The sequence below is a fragment of the Colletotrichum phormii genome (assembly GCF_030913505.1).
Source record: "Colletotrichum phormii strain CBS 102054 chromosome Unknown BDP81scaffold_7, whole genome shotgun sequence".
NCBI lineage: Eukaryota > Fungi > Ascomycota > Sordariomycetes > Glomerellales > Glomerellaceae > Colletotrichum > Colletotrichum phormii.
In genome coordinates, this window is record NW_026851449.1 from 852,738 (window position 1) to 870,503 (window position 17,766).

The 17,766-nt window shown below is 54.0% G+C and overlaps 6 protein-coding genes across 6 annotated transcripts; all 6 read left to right on the plus strand.

The window, feature by feature from the left end:
• The first annotated feature begins 4,232 nt into the window (after positions 1 to 4,232).
• On the plus strand, positions 4,233 to 6,043 carry BDP81DRAFT_203919 (uncharacterized protein). Its single transcript, XM_060582579.1, has 3 exons — positions 4,233 to 4,924; positions 5,491 to 5,602; positions 5,837 to 6,043. Exons 1-3 carry the CDS (start codon positions 4,427 to 4,429, stop codon positions 5,884 to 5,886), a joined length of 660 nt encoding a protein of 219 aa, XP_060446820.1. The 5' UTR covers positions 4,233 to 4,426; the 3' UTR covers positions 5,887 to 6,043.
• A 361-nt stretch (positions 6,044 to 6,404) lies between these two features.
• On the plus strand, positions 6,405 to 8,377 carry BDP81DRAFT_316440 (YT521-B-like domain-containing protein; the record flags this gene model as incomplete). The annotated part of the gene is made up of 4 exons (XM_060584174.1): positions 6,405 to 7,032; positions 7,087 to 7,146; positions 7,200 to 7,714; positions 7,766 to 8,377. 4 exons carry the CDS (start codon positions 6,405 to 6,407, stop codon positions 8,375 to 8,377), a joined length of 1,815 nt encoding a protein of 604 aa, XP_060446821.1.
• On the plus strand, positions 8,270 to 9,234 carry BDP81DRAFT_203904 (uncharacterized protein). Its single transcript, XM_060582578.1, has one exon. It carries the CDS (start codon positions 8,549 to 8,551, stop codon positions 9,035 to 9,037), a length of 489 nt encoding a protein of 162 aa, XP_060446822.1. The 5' UTR covers positions 8,270 to 8,548; the 3' UTR covers positions 9,038 to 9,234.
• A 900-nt stretch (positions 9,235 to 10,134) lies between these two features.
• Positions 10,135 to 11,748, plus strand: BDP81DRAFT_424463 (HSP20-like chaperone). Its single transcript, XM_060590137.1, has one exon. The coding sequence runs from the start codon at positions 10,555 to 10,557 to the stop codon at positions 11,293 to 11,295; it is 741 nt and encodes a 246-aa protein (XP_060446823.1). The 5' UTR covers positions 10,135 to 10,554; the 3' UTR covers positions 11,296 to 11,748.
• Positions 11,749 to 11,960: 212 nt separating this feature from the next.
• On the plus strand, positions 11,961 to 13,464 carry BDP81DRAFT_371611 (DNA repair protein rhp51). Its single transcript, XM_060586630.1, has 3 exons — positions 11,961 to 12,162; positions 12,222 to 12,369; positions 12,426 to 13,464. Exons 1-3 carry the CDS (start codon positions 12,073 to 12,075, stop codon positions 13,235 to 13,237), a joined length of 1,050 nt encoding a protein of 349 aa, XP_060446824.1. The 5' UTR covers positions 11,961 to 12,072; the 3' UTR covers positions 13,238 to 13,464.
• A 305-nt stretch (positions 13,465 to 13,769) lies between these two features.
• BDP81DRAFT_459940 (nucleoporin Nup120/160-domain-containing protein) lies at positions 13,770 to 17,417 on the plus strand (the record flags this gene model as incomplete). The annotated part of the gene is made up of 3 exons (XM_060593598.1): positions 13,770 to 14,412; positions 14,469 to 16,526; positions 16,579 to 17,417. The coding sequence occupies 3 exons, from the start codon at positions 13,770 to 13,772 to the stop codon at positions 17,415 to 17,417; spliced, it is 3,540 nt and encodes a 1,179-aa protein (XP_060446825.1).
• Between the last annotated feature and the right edge of the window lie 349 nt (positions 17,418 to 17,766).

Genomic DNA, 17,766 nt, shown 5'->3' on the forward strand with positions numbered 1-17,766 from the left:
GTTGCAAAGGATTTCGGGTAAGGAGGCCAGGGGGGGCGTACGTTCCCCCGAGTACCTCCCCAGGTACCTGCTCTGTACGGTGCAAGGTACGTATCTAAAGTGGTCTCCAATGACACAACAAGCAGGCACGCAGACTGGAGCATTACTTCAAGGAGGAAGGAGCAGAGAGATGTGAGGCGAGGCGAGGCAAGACATTTGACAGCCTGGAAGGAGGGAGGAACAGGGCACACAAGGCAAGAAGCAAGGACAAACTTGGCTACCTATCGTGCTATCTTAACTTGAAGTGAAGTACCTGGTCAAGACACGACAAACAAGCACCGATGGCCCCCAAATTCGAAGGCATCACCCTATGTGTGTGCTTACCTTATTCTCTGTTGGCCCAATAGGATACCGAAGGGTACGTCAAGTTGCTGGACCCTGAAAACCACTTGTGAGAAGCCAGCTGACTGAATGTCAACCAAAGCTAAAGGGTAGGTAGAGAGAGATCCCCCTTGTTGGAGGATGAATTTGCAGTTCGCAAAATGGCATTACTCGGAGACACTCCGGCAAGAGGCCGAGCTCCTCAAGACAGAGTTTTTCATGCTCCAAGTCTCCATCTCACTCATGGAGTCATGATGCTTGATGCTTGGGGCCCTTGGGGTGGAAGGGGAACAAGAACCAGCGGGAATAGATTTGCACACTTACGTCAAATGTCACGGTGCAGTTCTTTCCTTGGCCTTGGACCCTCCAAGTTGGAGCGTGGGGCAGGCTGGTGGGGCTTATGGGGTCCTGTACAGACCGACTTCCCACTGTGGGCGCGACAGATGCGCATTGCGGTCGGTGTCGGTTCAGTCACCGTCAGACTTCACTGTGAGTTTCCTGTTTCCGACGCGGACCCTGTCCACGACTCCAGCCTCCTCCTCCACCACCCCCATCCACTTGGAATGTCCGCAGTTCCGTCCAAACCGCCAAACCGCCCAGACAAAGGACCGCCGCCGGCTCACTATGGCATCCGACCGCGTCAAGGACGCTGACAAGTGACAGTGGACTGGACGTGGGGTGAACCGCGCGGGCTCCATGCTACACACTACCTTACACACACAATCGCGATTCGCGATTGAATCACGGCTACTGGTCAGCGGCACAAACACCGCGCCCCGTACCGCCGCAAATCTTTCCTCCAAGGCTCCAACGTCTCGACGGTCTTGTTACTTTCCGAGGAGACTCGTCGCACACTCTCCGACGTGATGGAGCTGTCTGGTTCCCCAACTCCTCCATCGTTGTCCCTCGCGGACACTGTACTAGTCCACTCGGCCATCTTTAATACTCCGACGACGAAACGTCTCCAACTGAGGTTTACTCGGCCTAGTCCTCGTTGGCCACTTTCAGCCTTCCACCTGATACTCCAGCTCCGGCGTTGGTCTAGTCTTCGTGGACTCCGCTTCCTCTCTTCACTCATCAAGCTTTCGTAGCATAGCTTCCACTTACCTTACGGTCACGATATTCCACAGCGGTGTTGCCCCAACCACGTGGGTTTAGACGCTTGGCCGGCTTGCCTTATTACAATTTACCACTGCCGTTGGCAAGCGGGAGAATCAACATTTGGGGGCTGTGGAATGATCAGACCACCAATGGGCCGAGGGCCTGCGTCAACTTACAGGCCTCTCGTGCCCAGATATCATCCAGATGTGCTGGATGCGTTATGGGCTGCCTGGGTAAGGGGAGAATGGTCTAGACCACCGGTCTCCCCGCACAATGGCTCCCTCATGCGGCTAACAGCCAAACCAACTCATGCTGCCGTAGCTGCAAATTGAGCCTCTTACATTCTTAGCGCGACGCTTCTCAGGTCTGATATCTTTTGTCACTGGGCAAGCACGCAAGCTGGGACATTGGACGGGATGATGCAGGATTTCTCGAAGCAGCCCTCGATCCACAACGGATAGATGAATCTGCCAGGCATCTCGGCTCCCTCCACGCCCTTGTCCTCGATCATTGCGATTCTACCTTGTTTTGCGCGGTAGTGACAACTCGTCTGTGTACTTGACAGCCGGCCGACGCCTGGCCACGCTACGGCAAGGCCTTGGCTGAACAGGAATGATGTTCCGGCGCCGATGGGAGAGACTGGCTTAGAGTGCTTCACGACACATTCTTGCAAGCGCGGCACCGAACATACTTCAAAGCTGAAGGATACTCAACTTGCTGAGACTGTTATGGTCATCTACGTCATGACTTTCGAAAGGGTGACGGCGAGGCTCGGCGAGCCGTTGGTTGTGGGAAAACGGCCAATGAGCCAGTAGGCCTCATATGCCTTATTTCAAATTGCCATGCCATGATGGGCAGAGATGAGACATGAGACTTTTCTCCACGCCTCATACCGGTGTAGCTTGGTCAGACAGGATGAGTCTCGCCAACCCAAAAATGCTGTAGGCATGTTTGGGTGCACGTTTCCTCGAGCCACTCCACCGCTGAAGCAGGATGGCCAGTTCTCTGGATTTCACTTGCCATTGGCCTCGGAAGCGCATAGCCGCCCCCAGATCACCAGTTGAGCACGTTGCTCGTTACCCAAACTCAAGTCAGGCCGATGCGAGGGCGAGGGTACGGCAGGCTAGAGCTTAACGCCAATTGAGCGAGGCTGAAGATGTAGGGCGAAGCTTGGAGACCTGGACCGGGAGATGCGGTCGTGGGCGCCAGTCCGCAGCCCGATGCTTTCTTTTTCCCTTGCGACTTGGTGCGGTACTCTGTACGAATACCGCATGATCCCGTGTCGCAGCTGTGCAGCAGCAACCAAACATTCACAAGCCCAACAGCGAAGAAAAGCAATTCAAAGCAGGCAATGATCTGTTGAAGGGTCTCGACGTTTCCGACGCTTTGCTGCGTTTACCAGGGGTTGATTGTCTATTGATAGTACAGCTGCGAATGCGATGCCTATCAGTCAGGTATCCGCCACCCGCCTGGCACGCCTTGTTTAGAATTTGAGGCTAGCGATCCGTCAAGTGATGGGGAAAAAGCCAGTGTCAGTCAAGAAGACGCCAAAGCAGGAAGACGAAAGTTTTGAATTGCAGGGAGCACATGGAGCACACAGCAAGATACGACGTATACCTAGGTGTGATTGTACCTTTTCCCTGTACACTGGATGTACCTTCCCGAGTACCTCAAGCGATACGTACCGGGAGGCGACTTTGATTGACCGGGGAAGGCCCAGGACCGATGTGGCTGGGCGTCCGGGCCAGACACGGGACTAACAAGACACACCAAGACCAGAGCGAAATCGAACGAGTGGGCGAGCAAGCGCGGTCCCTGTCTCTCTTTCTTCTTTTTTGGTGCTCTTCTTCTTTCCTCCCCTCATCCCCTTGCACTTTTGGGAAGGGACCTTGAATCTTTAAACAGTCCAGTCGGCAGGCAGGTCAAGTCGGCACGTTACATTACTTGGCAAGAGGAAAGGATAGCACGAGGAGCGTGGAGGTACCTAGCCACAGGCCATCGGCCACAGTACAGTTCCTTACCTCCTTGCGCTACGAGTTACTTGGCTACGTACTCGGACACAGATTGCTTCCTGACTCTGGAAAGTGGCTCGGCGGGTCGAGTGGCGAATGCAAGACTGGGTCGCTCTCCATCGGATTCCTCCGCCCGTCGCCCTGCTTGTCTCTGGTGTTTGTCGCTGCTCTATCCGTTACCTTACTCTGTTCTGCTCTTGCTCTGTTCTGCATCTCGCTCTCTCTTTCTCATTAGCCCTTGTATTCACTGCCTGTCTTTTCCATGTCTCCCTCAATACTTGTCTCATACCTACCTAGTATTCGATCCGCCGATACCTGTGTTGTGCTTGATATCATCGACTACGAGTGTCTAGGCGAAGTAAGATATCTGATGGGTTAATCATTCTCTTCCTCTGTCCATATCGCCATCTCTTCTACATCATCCTCTCTCTCTCCGCAGTTTCCGGCTTCGTTGTTACTCGATAGCTCTCATACTTGAAGTGCCCATGCCAATCGTAATTGACCAAAAAACAAGACTTCCATCTACAAGTCCATCCCTGTTGACACAAGGTGACAAGCTACCTTCGTCTAGTTTAGTTCGCGGCCCGGTCAAGTGGGAGGGCCACCCGACCACATCTGTGTCCCTTGCACATCTTAGAGCGGCAGCCAAGAACCGAAGAAAAAAATACCATCTTTCTTCATCCAATTTGATGCTACTGATTCCAGAACGGGCACCTGGCCATGCACATCAGTTCGTTCCCACATCATGGATGCTCCCCTTACCCGCATCGCCCCTTCTACCGCCACCCCTCCGTGCCCTCTTTAGTAAGGTAGGCTCTTCCTCAATCCTCATCCCTCCCCCTTCCCCATTCCATCTGGGCTGAACTGGCCCGGGCTACCTTACGAGCAAAAACTCTCTACTAGTTCTACTACCTAGTGCCTCTGTGCTTCTCAACCTCTACCAATTCTTTCCCATGAAGCGGGAAGCTGTGGCTCTGTCATCTCTGTCTTCCCCATCTCCAATTGCACTGCTTTCCCCATCTGCTTCTTGGCTTCACACACGCTTACACGCCTCTCCTCTTCTAACTTCACCCCTCCTCGAACGCCACTTAACCCACTGTCTGGCCCGGTCGTTTCCTTCTCGCCTTACCCGTCGCTCACCCGGACTCGACTCTCAACTCGTCCTGTCTTCTCTCTCTCACAACAGCCTCGGTGTAGTGTATGACAGTCCCCTCGCTCATGAGCACTGCCATCTCGGCCTCTTCCTCGTGGTATCCGTAAAAGGGCGACACATACACTACGGCAATAACGGACGCAAAGCGGCGAAGTGGTTGCCGCCTACATCCCGGAGCTCTCCTCAAGTCGGCCAACGGCGCAATCTTGGAACCCACCTCCAGTGCTCCAGCACCTCATCGACAGCTCCCCCGACCTCGAAACTGTGGGCATTATCCTGCGCAATCTACTCTACTTCAGTACGTGCGTTTCTAGCATCCCACAACTCCTCCAACGTTTTCTCTCAAACCCCTACGCCCCAGTCGCCGCTTGCCCATAGCTTTCATATTGCTCAACAAGCAACTGGGATTCTTCGAGCCTCCACACTCTACACTACACTACACTACTTGCTCGTGCAAGATACCCGGCCCTTGGGTTTTGGCCACCGTCCTGTCGGTAACTCGTCACCTTCCTTGTGCCGCTATTCCACGCCTTTCTCTTTGCTGCCCGGGTCTCATGATAGCCGTTGCCTTCCTTCTTCCATAAATATCATTGGACGTTGGGAGACCAAGCACTCTTAGTGTCTGTCTCCTTCATCACTCAGCTACCACAGCAACCTTTAACTGGTACGCCAGCACTCTTCTGTCTAAACCCTCGCTTACGTTGACTTGGTCTTTCTCAACGGGTCGAGTCTCGTCTTGCCACTAGGGCTTCTCAGTCGTCAACTCTCTTTACTCCTCTATCCTCCCGAATCGCACTGGATTGGACGTCCGCTGGCGCGCAACACCACATCGTCATTCTAACTTGGATTCCTCCTATCATTAAGTCCCGAGCTCGCATTCGTCCTAGCAGCATTGGAATCGCAACTCATAGAGTATCGATCTATCAGTCCTGCCAGCGTACAGCAGCAACCCCTGCGTCGGCGCCCCGAAGTTCAGGTAAGAGACAGCCCTCGTTTAGTGGCAACCGCACCACCCTGAAGCCGCACCTCTCCACACGATATGCATGCCTGGAGTTCCCTAACCTAGCCCCTCGCGTCTCGTTTCTTCGTCCGTCCCGTCATCTTCGGCAGCTCCCCCTTCACCCCGGTACCAGAGGCTACGCCGTGCCCCCTGCTTCGGGCTCTTCTCTGCATTGGTATTGGACGCCCAGACGAGCTGATCGCCTTCTAGGAATTTCATTGAGCCACACATTGCACGCTCTCCTTCCTGAGCAGGGTTAACTGCCACATATACCCTTGGGCGCTCGGAAGCGTGACTTTCCAGAGGGAACCCCCCCCTTTCCTTCAAAGGCTGTGCAAACTAGCCACATTGGCCACAACGTGGGCTTTCACTCATCTACCGCAAATAGCTCAATCTTGTTGTGGCGCCTAGAATCATACATACTTCCCGTCACATCCTGACCGTCTTTCCTCTCGTCCGGGTTTTGCTCCGTTAGAGCTGTCCGTCGACCCAGAGCTCGGAGGACTGGACTAGTACTTGGCCGAAGGTATAAACTACTAGACGGACCTCATTCTGGCTATGTGGCGCCGTTGGTCCCGGCCGCCGACGTTTGGGCATTTTGCTAACTCGGTTACGACAGTTTGTGGGCGGCTTAAACTGCGATACAGCTCGCACAATCACCATACAAATGGGAGATGTTCAATCCCCTCCCAAAGTCACTGAGTATCCTATCGTGGACTCTCACCAAGGCGTAAACGCTGCAAGTGTTTCGCCCATTTACCTAGACGAGAAGTCGAGAATGGAAGCTCAAGGCATCCCCCACCCGCAGCATCAGCAGTACGGCCCTCCTCAACATGCCTTCTCGTCTCAACTCGACATGGCTCAGCAACCCGCAGCCGGCCGCCCCGGGAACTTCAACTTGAACAACATGGCGAACGCGTTGCCCCAGTCCAACATGAGGCATGGGAATTATGTACCTGGTGGCCAGCCGCAGCATCAACAGCAGCGATTCAGCCCTGCTACATCCTCGCCTTCGATGATGCCGCAGATGCCACAGATGGCTCCTCAGTATCCTGGTCAAGGCGCGATGCCCATGGGAAACCCGCAGTACTACATGCCGCAACACCACCAGATGCAGCATTACTATACCAATCAGCTCTCTCCGACTCAGCAGCAAGCTCGCCCGAACATGGGATACTATCCGAATCAGATGGTCATGAATCATCCGCAGCATAACCAGATCCCTCAAGGGTATTACTATCCCCCAGCTGGCCACTACTCTCAGAACCAAGCTCGCCACAACCCCATGGTCTCGGCACAGTACATGGGGACAGACACTGGGCACAGTGACCCAAGAGTCATGCCTCAGATGCCTAACGGGATCAACCCTAGCGGTATGAACGCTCCTTCGAGTCACAGGTCGAGTGGTATTGCGCGCCCAGTGCCAGTGTTTGGGAGAAGCATCACTGACCGAACCATAGATGTGGGCGATGGCCGATCTGGTGTTGTACGCGGCCCACCGCGAAAACCGCGCCAAAGTGGTTAGTTATCCTGCCACTCGAAAGGAAGACTCGCTCGCTGACAACGATATCAGGACATGCGATCTGGGTTGGAAATCTTCCGCCTCAAACCGACCTCATGAACCTCGTCCACCACGTGTGCAAAGAAGCGAACGGCCTCGAGTCACTATTCTTGATATCGAAAAGCAATTGTGCATTCGCCAACTTCAAAGACGAACAAACGTGCGTAACAGCTCAACAAAAGCTTCACGACTCCAAGTTCCAGTCCGTTCGCCTGGTCAGCCGCTTGCGCAAGAGCACCGTCGAAGGCGCAACGGGCGTTACAGCACCTACGGGCCCGGCGGCCTCTTCTGGATCGCAAACACCCCATGACGTGGTTGCACCACCCAGCGCTCCTGAAGCTGCCCCCGAGGCTGCAGTGGCAGAGTCCAACGACCTGAAACCCGTCACTACAGTAGAAGCAACGTCTCAGAAGGACAAATTCTTCATTCTGAAAAGTCTGACTGTGGAGGATCTCGAGCTTAGTGTCAGGACGGGGATTTGGGCAACCCAATCTCACAATGAGGATACGCTGAATGCTGCTTTCAATGTGAGCAGTAATCTGTTCTTTTGGTTTTGCATGTCTGACTTGTTTTTATAGGCCGTTGACAACGTCTACTTGGTGTTTTCTGCGAACAAATCAGGCGAATACTTCGGATACGCAAGAATGACATCCCAGATTAACGAAGACCCGGACGCCGCGATCGAGTTTGCCCCCAAAGCGCAGTCCGCAAACGATGTCGACTTACCGAAGGCAATTCCTACCGAACCCACAGAGTTTGCGCCCAAGGGCAGGATTATTGACGACTCGGCCCGGGGCACCATCTTCTGGGAAGCAGAGCGTGAGGACGGAGAAGGCGGTGACGAGGAAGAAGAGACCGAGGTGGAACACAGCGATGCAAGCAGCCGAAAGAGCGGGAACCAAGAAGCTGATGGTACCACCAAGGCTTGGGGGAAGCCCTTCAAACTCGAGTGGCTGTCGACGGCACGACTTCCATTCTACCGTACCAGGGGTCTTCGTAATCCATGGAACTCGAACCGAGAGGTCAAGATCGCGAGAGACGGCACCGAACTGGAACCGTCCGTCGGAAGGAGGCTGATTGGGCTCTTCAATAGGGTCCAGAGTCCCGGCCCAGGATCTGTGCCGGCCATGCGACCCGGAATGGCGATGATTGCAGGATATCCGCCCATGCGGCCACAATTTCAACAATAACGGGCACCGGCATTGCTGGCGACATGGGCAGGACTCCTTTTCCCAGTCATTAGTCCATTTGGATCCGGACTCTGTGGTTTACGATCGGTTGGACATGTTTTTACGACAACAGCCGCATATGCAGGCCATGGCGAGCGCTGACATGGTTGGTTTACTGGATGCTGCTTCTCAATGTACCTAATCTGGCTGTCTAATTCTACGAAAGAGTTTGGTGTATCTTGCGCTTGCATTGGCGTTGAAGGGACGGCGCCTGGGCGATATGACAGCTACCGAGGCAGTTCGCGCGGATGGACTGGTCAACTGAGCAGATTTTCTCCATTTCCCATATCCCGCCATATGCGTGTGAATTACCACTTGGTCCGGCGAGATGAAGGCAGAATGCAGGATAAAAAAAAGTTGGACAACATGCCATTGTCACTGCGAATCCAAGACATGTCGTCGATCAGCTGTGGCACCTTCCCGGTGGCGACATCCACATTGTGGCTTGACCCTGGAAGGGATGAACCCGGACGAGCGTCGGGATCACGACTCGAACTGCGACCTCAAACCTTAATTGGCATGGTTGGACGTCGCATGGCTCACCAGGCACGTATCATTCGATTGCCGGTTTTCTGTTACTGGGAGCTGATGTCAAGATGCGCAAATTGCCCATACAGCTGATCAGGGAAATCTTTGTGGAATCGACTGCAACATGTGACTTTGCGTCAGATTCAAATTCGATGCCGGGGTTTCGTCGAAAAGTGAAGCTAGCGTGGATAATGTACCGTCGCATTTGAGTGGGCAACGGATGGATTTTTGCTGTCAAGGGTACCGGAGTACCACAAAATTTGAATAAATCCAAGGTACGGCCAGACCTTGAATTTCTGCGAATTCTTTTTTCTTGGTACGGATCGATATCTCGTCCAAGTTTCTGTTGCGGGGTTGCTATAATTGCGACGCGACGATTACTGAGGGTCTCCGTCTCTTGAGTGAGACGAACGTTTTCCCCACGTTCTGAGGTACACCCTAACTGACCACCGTATTGTGAGAGACCAACCCCCTGAGGCCGAAGATGCTACGCCGTGCGGGCTTGACGTATCCGCAGGTAATGTACGGAGTTTGACTCAGCAATGTCGTACTGCTGCATTGGAATTTTTTTTTCTCTGCTCGTCGTGTCCTGTCCTACTACACTACCCAAAGAAGTGGGAACATCGTGCAACAGGTTTCGACGGGAAACCACACCGGACATGCAGACTAAAACGGGAGTCGCCGTGGGCTGTACCACTTTGCCCTCCCCCGATTTGTGCGATTCGACACGATGATGGGGGCCCGCGGGCTGGTTTGGAACAGGAGTCTGGACCTGGCCATGGGCGATTGAGAAAGCCTGGACTCTCATGGACTCTCGAAGTGCCCCGGCACGGACCATCCGTTTGACGTCAAGGGAGGAAATTCGATTGGTTGAGTGAGAGATGGCGTCTTGCTGGACCCTTGTCGGAGGCCGGAACTCTAAAAATTGGGCGAGGTGGACGTACCGCGGTGGCTTACAGCGGTTTGGAGCTCTTGGAAGACCTAAAGATGCGATCTCGACCTTGTGGATGTTGACATATTTATAGTATTGATCAAATGAAGTTGCTATTGAATAACTGACATAGTGCGTAAGGGCGCGAATTGAACTTCAATAATATTCTCCTGCAAATCAGTGTGGTTCGGTTGAGTGATGTATCACTGCGCGGGTGGCGAATCCAATGGAAGCCAGTGGAAGGTTCCAGCAGCTTCCACGCCTCCGAAGCTACGAGAACCCTCCTCCCATCGTGAGGCAATCGCCAACGAGAAGCTTACAGATCCCTCCAGAACAGGCTTTCGTAGCATGCGCGTCCCTTCCTCGACGTGCGAGTCCATTCTCGAAGGATCTTGCGGCGGGTCCTTTGATTTTTCAGCGATGTTGCCGGAACGCTGGGGAAGGCACGATGGTGCCTACTTCCATTGTATAAATCCGTCGTCTTGATCACGTCTAATACCGATTTCTTCTCATCTGATCAGAACATCAAGAACAACAACAAGCAAACACAGCTACAACTCTCTCACACAAAACAACAAAAACAGCCACCTCTCCCAACTACTATATCTTTCTACTCATAAACCAACCCACAATACTACCACTTCACACCCTCACCACAACCAACAACAACACCATCAAAATGGCCGCCTTCTTCCCCCGCAACTTCTACAACTCCGACGCCTCTTTCACCCCTCTCTTCCGCCTTCTCGAGGACTTTGACAACTACTCCCGCCAGGGCAATGGTACTCCTTCCGGTGGCGCCCGCGGCACCCACCGCAACCACGTCCCGACCTTCCAGCCCAAGTTCGACGTCCGCGAAGTCGAGGACGCCTACGAGCTGCACGGCGAGCTCCCCGGCCTGAGCAAGGAAGACGTCTCCATCGAATTCACCGACCCGCACACCCTGCACATCCGCGGCCGCGTCGAGAGGTCTTACACCGCCGGCACCCCGCCCACCGCGGGCCTCCTCCAGTCCTCTTCCGGAACTGAGATGAGCGGCGCCATCACCGACGGTAGCGGCAACGATACCGCTAGCACCACCACCAGCACTGAGCGCCCTCGCTCGCCTCACCAGGCTACCGTCGAGGATGAGGACGACGACGAGACAAACTCCACCGCGCAGCCTACGCCCGCCACCACCGTCGCCGAGGTCGACAAGTCTGCCTCTGCCGCTGCTGCTGCACACCACCACAAGAAGGAGCCGGTCGACAACGCAAAGTACTGGGTCTCGGAGCGCAGCATCGGCGAGTTCAGCCGGGTCTTCAACTTCCCCGGCCAGATCAAGCAGGATGCCGTCTCGGCTGGCTTCAAGGATGGTATCCTTTCGATCCGGGTGCCCAAGGCTCCCAGGCACGAGACGCGCCGCATCTTCATCAACTAAGATTGGCTCCGGTATTTTTTGACACCATCATCATGGCGATTACGACCTGTTCGACTGTACAACAGTAAACAATAATGAGAATTGAGTGGATCGGGATGGATTTGATGGAGGGATTAGCACAATGGGTCTTGCATTGGGATTGGTGTTTCGGCTTTCTTCCTGCTTTCCTTCGCTATATACTATCAATGAGAATAAAACAGTTCAAAAACAGATTGATTCCAGCATGCATTTGTGAAGTTGTCTACTTTGAGCTTAACTTGAAAAGAGATGGTGAAGGTCTGAGCTGGGAGTTACAACATCTACATGTGATGTTACAAGCTGTTGGATACAAGAACCACTTGTTCGGACAGTGGCTTAAGGCGAGTTCTCAACCGAGTCCTGACATTTGAAGACTGCGACAGACCTGCGAATACCTTATCTTGAGGATGTTATGATGGAGAATTGCCGCGCTGCTCACCTGGGGATGTCTTCGATGAGTAATTATGAGGGAAGCATGAAGCGTCTTAGTAAGGTAGGTTGACGCTAACTCCAGGCACACGGTGGGGCCGACCGGCTGCTTAATTGCCGCACGTGATTTGGCGTATTTTCCTCCCACTCGGTCGCCACCACCAGTCATCCCCGACGCGTCTTAAGAGCCCGCGCTTGCCCACCATCAACGATTTCGTAACTGTGTGAACACCCAACCCGCTTCCTGACGTTCGACTTCGCGTGTAGAACTGCTGTGTCTCCCCACGTGTAATACCAGCTCTACATCACAATCCTACGTTGACGAGCACAATGGCCGACGCTGACGGCTATGACGAGGGCCATGGCGATGAGAGCGGCGTGACCGGGCCCGGCGCGCCTACGCCACTCACTGCGCTCGAGGTAAGTCTCATATAGGCATTTTGCGTCGTATTCGGTATGCTGACGAATACTCCGAAAAGGGAGTTGCCGGCTTGACGAAGCGCGATATCCAAATGGTCGTCGACGGCGGCTTCAACACCGTAGAATCAGTAGCGTATACCCCGCGCCGCATGCTGGAACAGATCAAAGGCATCTCGGAACAAAAGGCAACCAAGATTCTCGCTGAAGGTATGAAACTGCAAAAAAGACGTTTCGCGCGTATTTTGCTGACAGAAGAAAACCAGCCTCGAAACTCGTGCCAATGGGCTTCACGACCGCCACCGAGATGCATCAACGCCGAAGCGAGCTCATCTCTATCACGACTGGCTCCAAGCAGCTGGATACACTTCTCGCCGGTGGTATCGAGACCGGATCGGTGACTGAGCTGTTTGGAGAGTTCCGTACGGGAAAGAGTCAGATTTGCCACACTCTTGCTGTGACATGCCAATTGCCTTTCGACATGGGCGGTGGCGAGGGCAAGTGTCTGTACATCGACACTGAGGGTACATTCCGTCCCGTTCGACTGCTGGCCGTCGCCAACAGATTCGGTCTCTCTGGAGAAGAGGTTCTCGACAACGTGGCATATGCTCGCGCCTACAATTCAGACCATCAACTTCAGCTTCTCCAACAGGCTGGTGCCATGATGTGCGAGACCCGCTTCTCGCTCCTCATTGTGGACAGTGCGACGGCTCTCTACAGAACCGATTTCTTGGGCCGAGGTGAGCTCTCGTCGAGACAGACTCATCTGGCCAAGTTCATGCGCACGCTCCAGCGTCTCGCTGACGAGTTTGGCATTGCTGTTGTCATCACCAACCAAGTCGTCGCACAGGTTGACGGTGGACCGAGTGCCATGTTCAACCCAGACCCGAAGAAGCCAATTGGTGGTAACATCATTGCCCACGCAAGTACCACGAGAATCAGCTTGAGGAAGGGTCGAGGCGAGACTCGTGTCGCCAAGATCTACGACAGCCCCTGTTTGCCAGAGAGTGACTGTCTGTTTGCGATCAACGAGGATGGCATTGGCGACCCGAGCCCCAAGGACCTGGAGAAGGACTAGAAAAGGGATATTGGTGCGGGATGACTGGACGAGAGTAGCTGTGATGGTGTTATGCGCATATGAGTGAGCTTTGATACACCCCGGTTGGGAAAGATGGCATGCATTGGTGCTGGCGTTGGGCGGCAATCGTTACACTGGAGTTGTGGTATTTCTGCTAGAGCATTTGCTAGAAACGTAACGAATCAAGGTACCTTCGGAATGACATGAACCTGCCATGGATAGCCACCAATGTACTGTCTGCTTTCCTGTGACTTCCTTATTTTACCATATCCCAGCTGAACTCATGGTGCTGTACCGTGTGTAGTCCATCGTCCGCACCCAAAACACTGTACCAAGCTGGTTGCTGTTTTTGGATTAGCCCCACCGGGCGCGTTGGAGCCTTCAAACTGGAAATTCCATCAACTCAATCGCGACGAACTTTTTGCTGCCATAGATTGCTTTATGCGCCGAGCCCGACCCGCGACTCTCGCGGCCTCTTCCTCTTTCTTATTTACGGCGTTTGAGGTCTTTACAGGTTAGGGGCAAAACGAAAATGGATTCCGCAGACACCCAATACCTATACCGAGAGACTCGTCTCAATCTCGAACCGGCCTCCGCCTCGTCCATCGTCAACATCCGCGTCCCCTCGCTGACGTCGAACGGGAGGGGCGCGACCCGCAAGCTCACATCCGGCGACAAAAACATCAGCGAAGACGAAGTCAACTTTCGGCTCAAGAACCTCGCTCCCGCCTCGTCGGTCTACCACCGCAAATGGCACGATGCACCGCGCAGCTTCCTCTGGAGGCTGTTGGATGACGGCCTCGTCTTGAGCCTGCGAGTCGTCGACACCTGCCGACAAGAGAAGACGGTCGATGCGCCGCTGATCCTTAACTTCCGATTCACGGTCCCGATTCAATCGTCCTGTGTCGCTTTCGCCGACCCCCGAGAACATGATGCGCTGTCCATGTTCGTGCTCGACGAGGCAAACTGCCTATACTCCTTCACTCTCCGCCCCGACTTCTTCAGGAAGCGCTCCGCCATCGAGGCCGGCCCGGGAGATGCTTGCAAGGTGTACCAGCCAAAGGTCTTTGGCTTCAAGCACCCGCATCGCATGGTTGCCGCGAGCACCGACCAAATTGTTATTTCTCTGCACGACGGTGGATTGGTGAGGTTGGACCGGAATAAGACACAGGATTGTATGTCACCCCTCGACCGCTGCCGCAATCAAGCTCCATTACTAACCTGTGCATAGCGACGAGCAACCCCTGGAAGGAGACGATCTACAATTCACAAGGCTGGGCGCAGGGCATTCGCAGCTACCTCCCGTTCCAGCAGAACCAGTCTATCCGCTACCGCAACATCCACATGGACGCCAGCGCGGCGACGTCGATACAGGTCACAAACCTGGGCCTCGATGATGCGGCGTTCCTATTCACAGTCTGTCTCGACCACAGAATGCGCATCTGGAACCTGCGGACAGGCCAGATCTTGTTCACAGGCGACATACTGAACTCTGACCGCAACCCGCAAGAAGTCGGCAAGTGGCAGATTGAGCCTACACAGACAAATCTGTTACAGCTCGTCGGCGATGGAACAGGCAACCGGATGTGCGCCACGTATTCGCCCATTGGGGCCGGAGAGTTTAAGTTCTGGAACATCAAGGCCCGCGACAGCGACACCGTCTACGTGGAGGATGCGTTCCCTGATAATCACCTTACCCCGTCGTCACCATCGCTTTCAGATGTGTGGACCCTGGCGGATTTTGTACTTTCAAACCTGGCAGATGGTGGGATTCAGCTGTGGACACTGTGGAAGAACAACATGACCTACAGAGTCCAGGAGCTGGATCTCAACAGAGACAACATCGCCGAGTCATGGGAAAGCGAATGGGCGTCAGTTCACATCGACACGAGTTATCCTACCGCGCCGACGTCCGGATCCTCTGATCCTACAGACCCGACGGAAAAGTGGTTAGATCTTATCCTTGCCCCTGGCCGCTTCACCAAAGCAACCCTCGAGACAGCTCTTTCCATATACGAAAAGGGGCTTTACTCCCAAAAGGAGGGCAGCTCGAAGAGTCAACAAAAGGGCCTGGCAGAGTCGATCTGCTCTGTCCTTGCCTCAACAGCATCCTTGGACCGGAACTCGGCTGGTGGTATGGATTATGAGCAATTCCGTGCTAGCAGCGAGACCCAGTGGAGGAGATTTTACCGCCTTCTGATCGAACTGGACAAGCAACGTGGCGAGGCAGTTGCTTTGGTCCTCGACGCCGATTCCGACATGACGTGGGTTGTGTGTGCTGATGCGATCTCCGCCATCAGAGAATGCAGTTCACTGGAGCGGCTGTACTACAACCTCTCGCGACCAGATGAGGCTTCTGAGAGAATAGCAAACCTTGTGTCGACGGGAGTTGGCTTCCTCGACGCCATTTCCGACAGCATACAGCAGGTCTGCACTGCCGCCCTGCGACCTGAAATTTACGAGGAGACCCCTCGAACGGACTATGAACGACTCCAGTACCTCTTTGACACTACTGCTCTGTGGCGCACCGTTAGTGACGAAGACTGCGCACAGGTCATTGAGAGTCTAGGACAAGCTTATACCGGTGTTACGATGGATCTGTACGAAAGTCTGTCTGGCTTGATCGCGGCTACAGAAGACTCTGGCAGCCGCAAGGCCCGTCAGCCGCTGACCGACTTTGGAAGGAAGCTCATCGTCAAGGCTGTTCAGGAGACGATTGATCTGCAATGGAACATCATCTTCAGCCAGGTCTTGCTTCTGGTACATATGGAGTTCGATTGGGATCAAGAGGAAGACATGCTTTCGAAACGAATTGACGTTGGTGCCGTGTTTAGACAGTTCCTTGAGTCACTTCGTCGGTTAGAGTTGCTTCGATGGCTTTCCAAGACTGAAATCACTGTTCCTATTGGCAACAAGAACGACCGCAACGATTCCTTCTCAGGCTCGCCTAGCACCACAAAGAGGACTGCAGAGGAGACGCAGACGGTCACCGCGTTGGAGGGCAATGTTGGTCATCTTCTCGGCTTCGTTGACGGCAGAAACGAGCCTCTGGCTACGAGCATCACAGATATCGTTACGGATCTCTGTGCTTCCAACAGCGATATCGAGGTGTCACCTACTCTGATCCAGTGCTCCCTCATCAGAAGGGAGCGGGCCGATCTTGCTCTTGAACTCACCCCCTACTGCGCGCAAACGCCATTCGCCATCTACATCCAGGGCCGTGTATTCCTTGCCCTGAAAGACTTTGCTTCGGCCGCCTTCCACTTCCGTAAAGCGGCGATAGGCATGAGTAAGTTAACTTTGTTCTGTCTGTGAGGAAACCAAACTAACGTTAGTGATAGGTGTCAAAGATGTAGATGTCGATAGACACAGCAGCGGACTCCTCGACGATACCGAGTGGAACCTGCTCAACAAGGGGCCAGCCAGGTACCACTGCCACGCAGTAGCTCTGTTCGAGAAGGCCAAGGCATACTCCTATGTGATCGAATTCGCCGGACTGGCAATTCAGTACTCCCACGCCAGCCCGGAGGCTGCCCTGGTCAGAAGCGAGATGCTTAGCCGACAGTTCAACGCGGCGACGGTACTCTCACGCTTCGACGTCGCCCATGCCAGTCTACTGGCCATGAAGGATAAAGCGATGCAGCTCTCCTCCCTTCGCAAGCTTGTCGACAAGATGTGCGAATCTTACCACAACAGCGAACTCATGTCGCTGCCGTTCCCGGGTCTACAAGACTCGATTGACGACATTCTGGCACAACGGTGCAAGGCGACCATGGATGTCCTGAGCGGCATCCCATACCACCAGATCCTCTACTCCTGGAGGATCAAACACAACGACTATCGCGGCGCCGCCACGGTGCTGCTCGACCGCATCCAGAAGCTGCGGCACGCCGGCGAGGGCGACAAGCTCATTGGCGAAGACATTCTCGACACGGCGGTCACGAAGCAGTATCTGCTGCTCATCAACGCCCTCAGCTGCGTCGATCCGAAGCAGGCGTGGATATTTTCCGAGGAGTTGCCGCCTCCCAATGCGAGGGAGTCGACGACCTTCCAGGGTAAGCGCAAGGTCGTCACGTTGCCGGACCTGCGCAAGCAATACCAGGACGAACTCGACCGGATCGCCGCCATCCAGAACAATCAGTTCGGATTCGAGGCTGACGATGTAATGGACATTTTGTAAATGGATGAAACGAGCAAGAGACAAGATCAAAAGAAGAGAAAAAAAGGGGGCATTGCGGGCCTAGGGGGCGAGTTACAGTAGGGGGATGTGGTTACTTCGTAGGGGATGAAGAGCATGTGTACAAGTAATCAAGAACGCGATCCTGGACCACACAAGAATGATCCAGGACAACCAGATACCTCACGAATTGCATGGATTGGGTTTTGTTTTTCGGTAGTCGGTTAAGGTAGAAGATGAAGAAGAATTTCATTGTTTGTGTATCAGTGCAGCAGACCCCAGCTTTGTTTACCCCAAACGCCGTGACCTATGCTTAAAACTACGTGGGACGGTTCTTGACGAGGACTTTTTT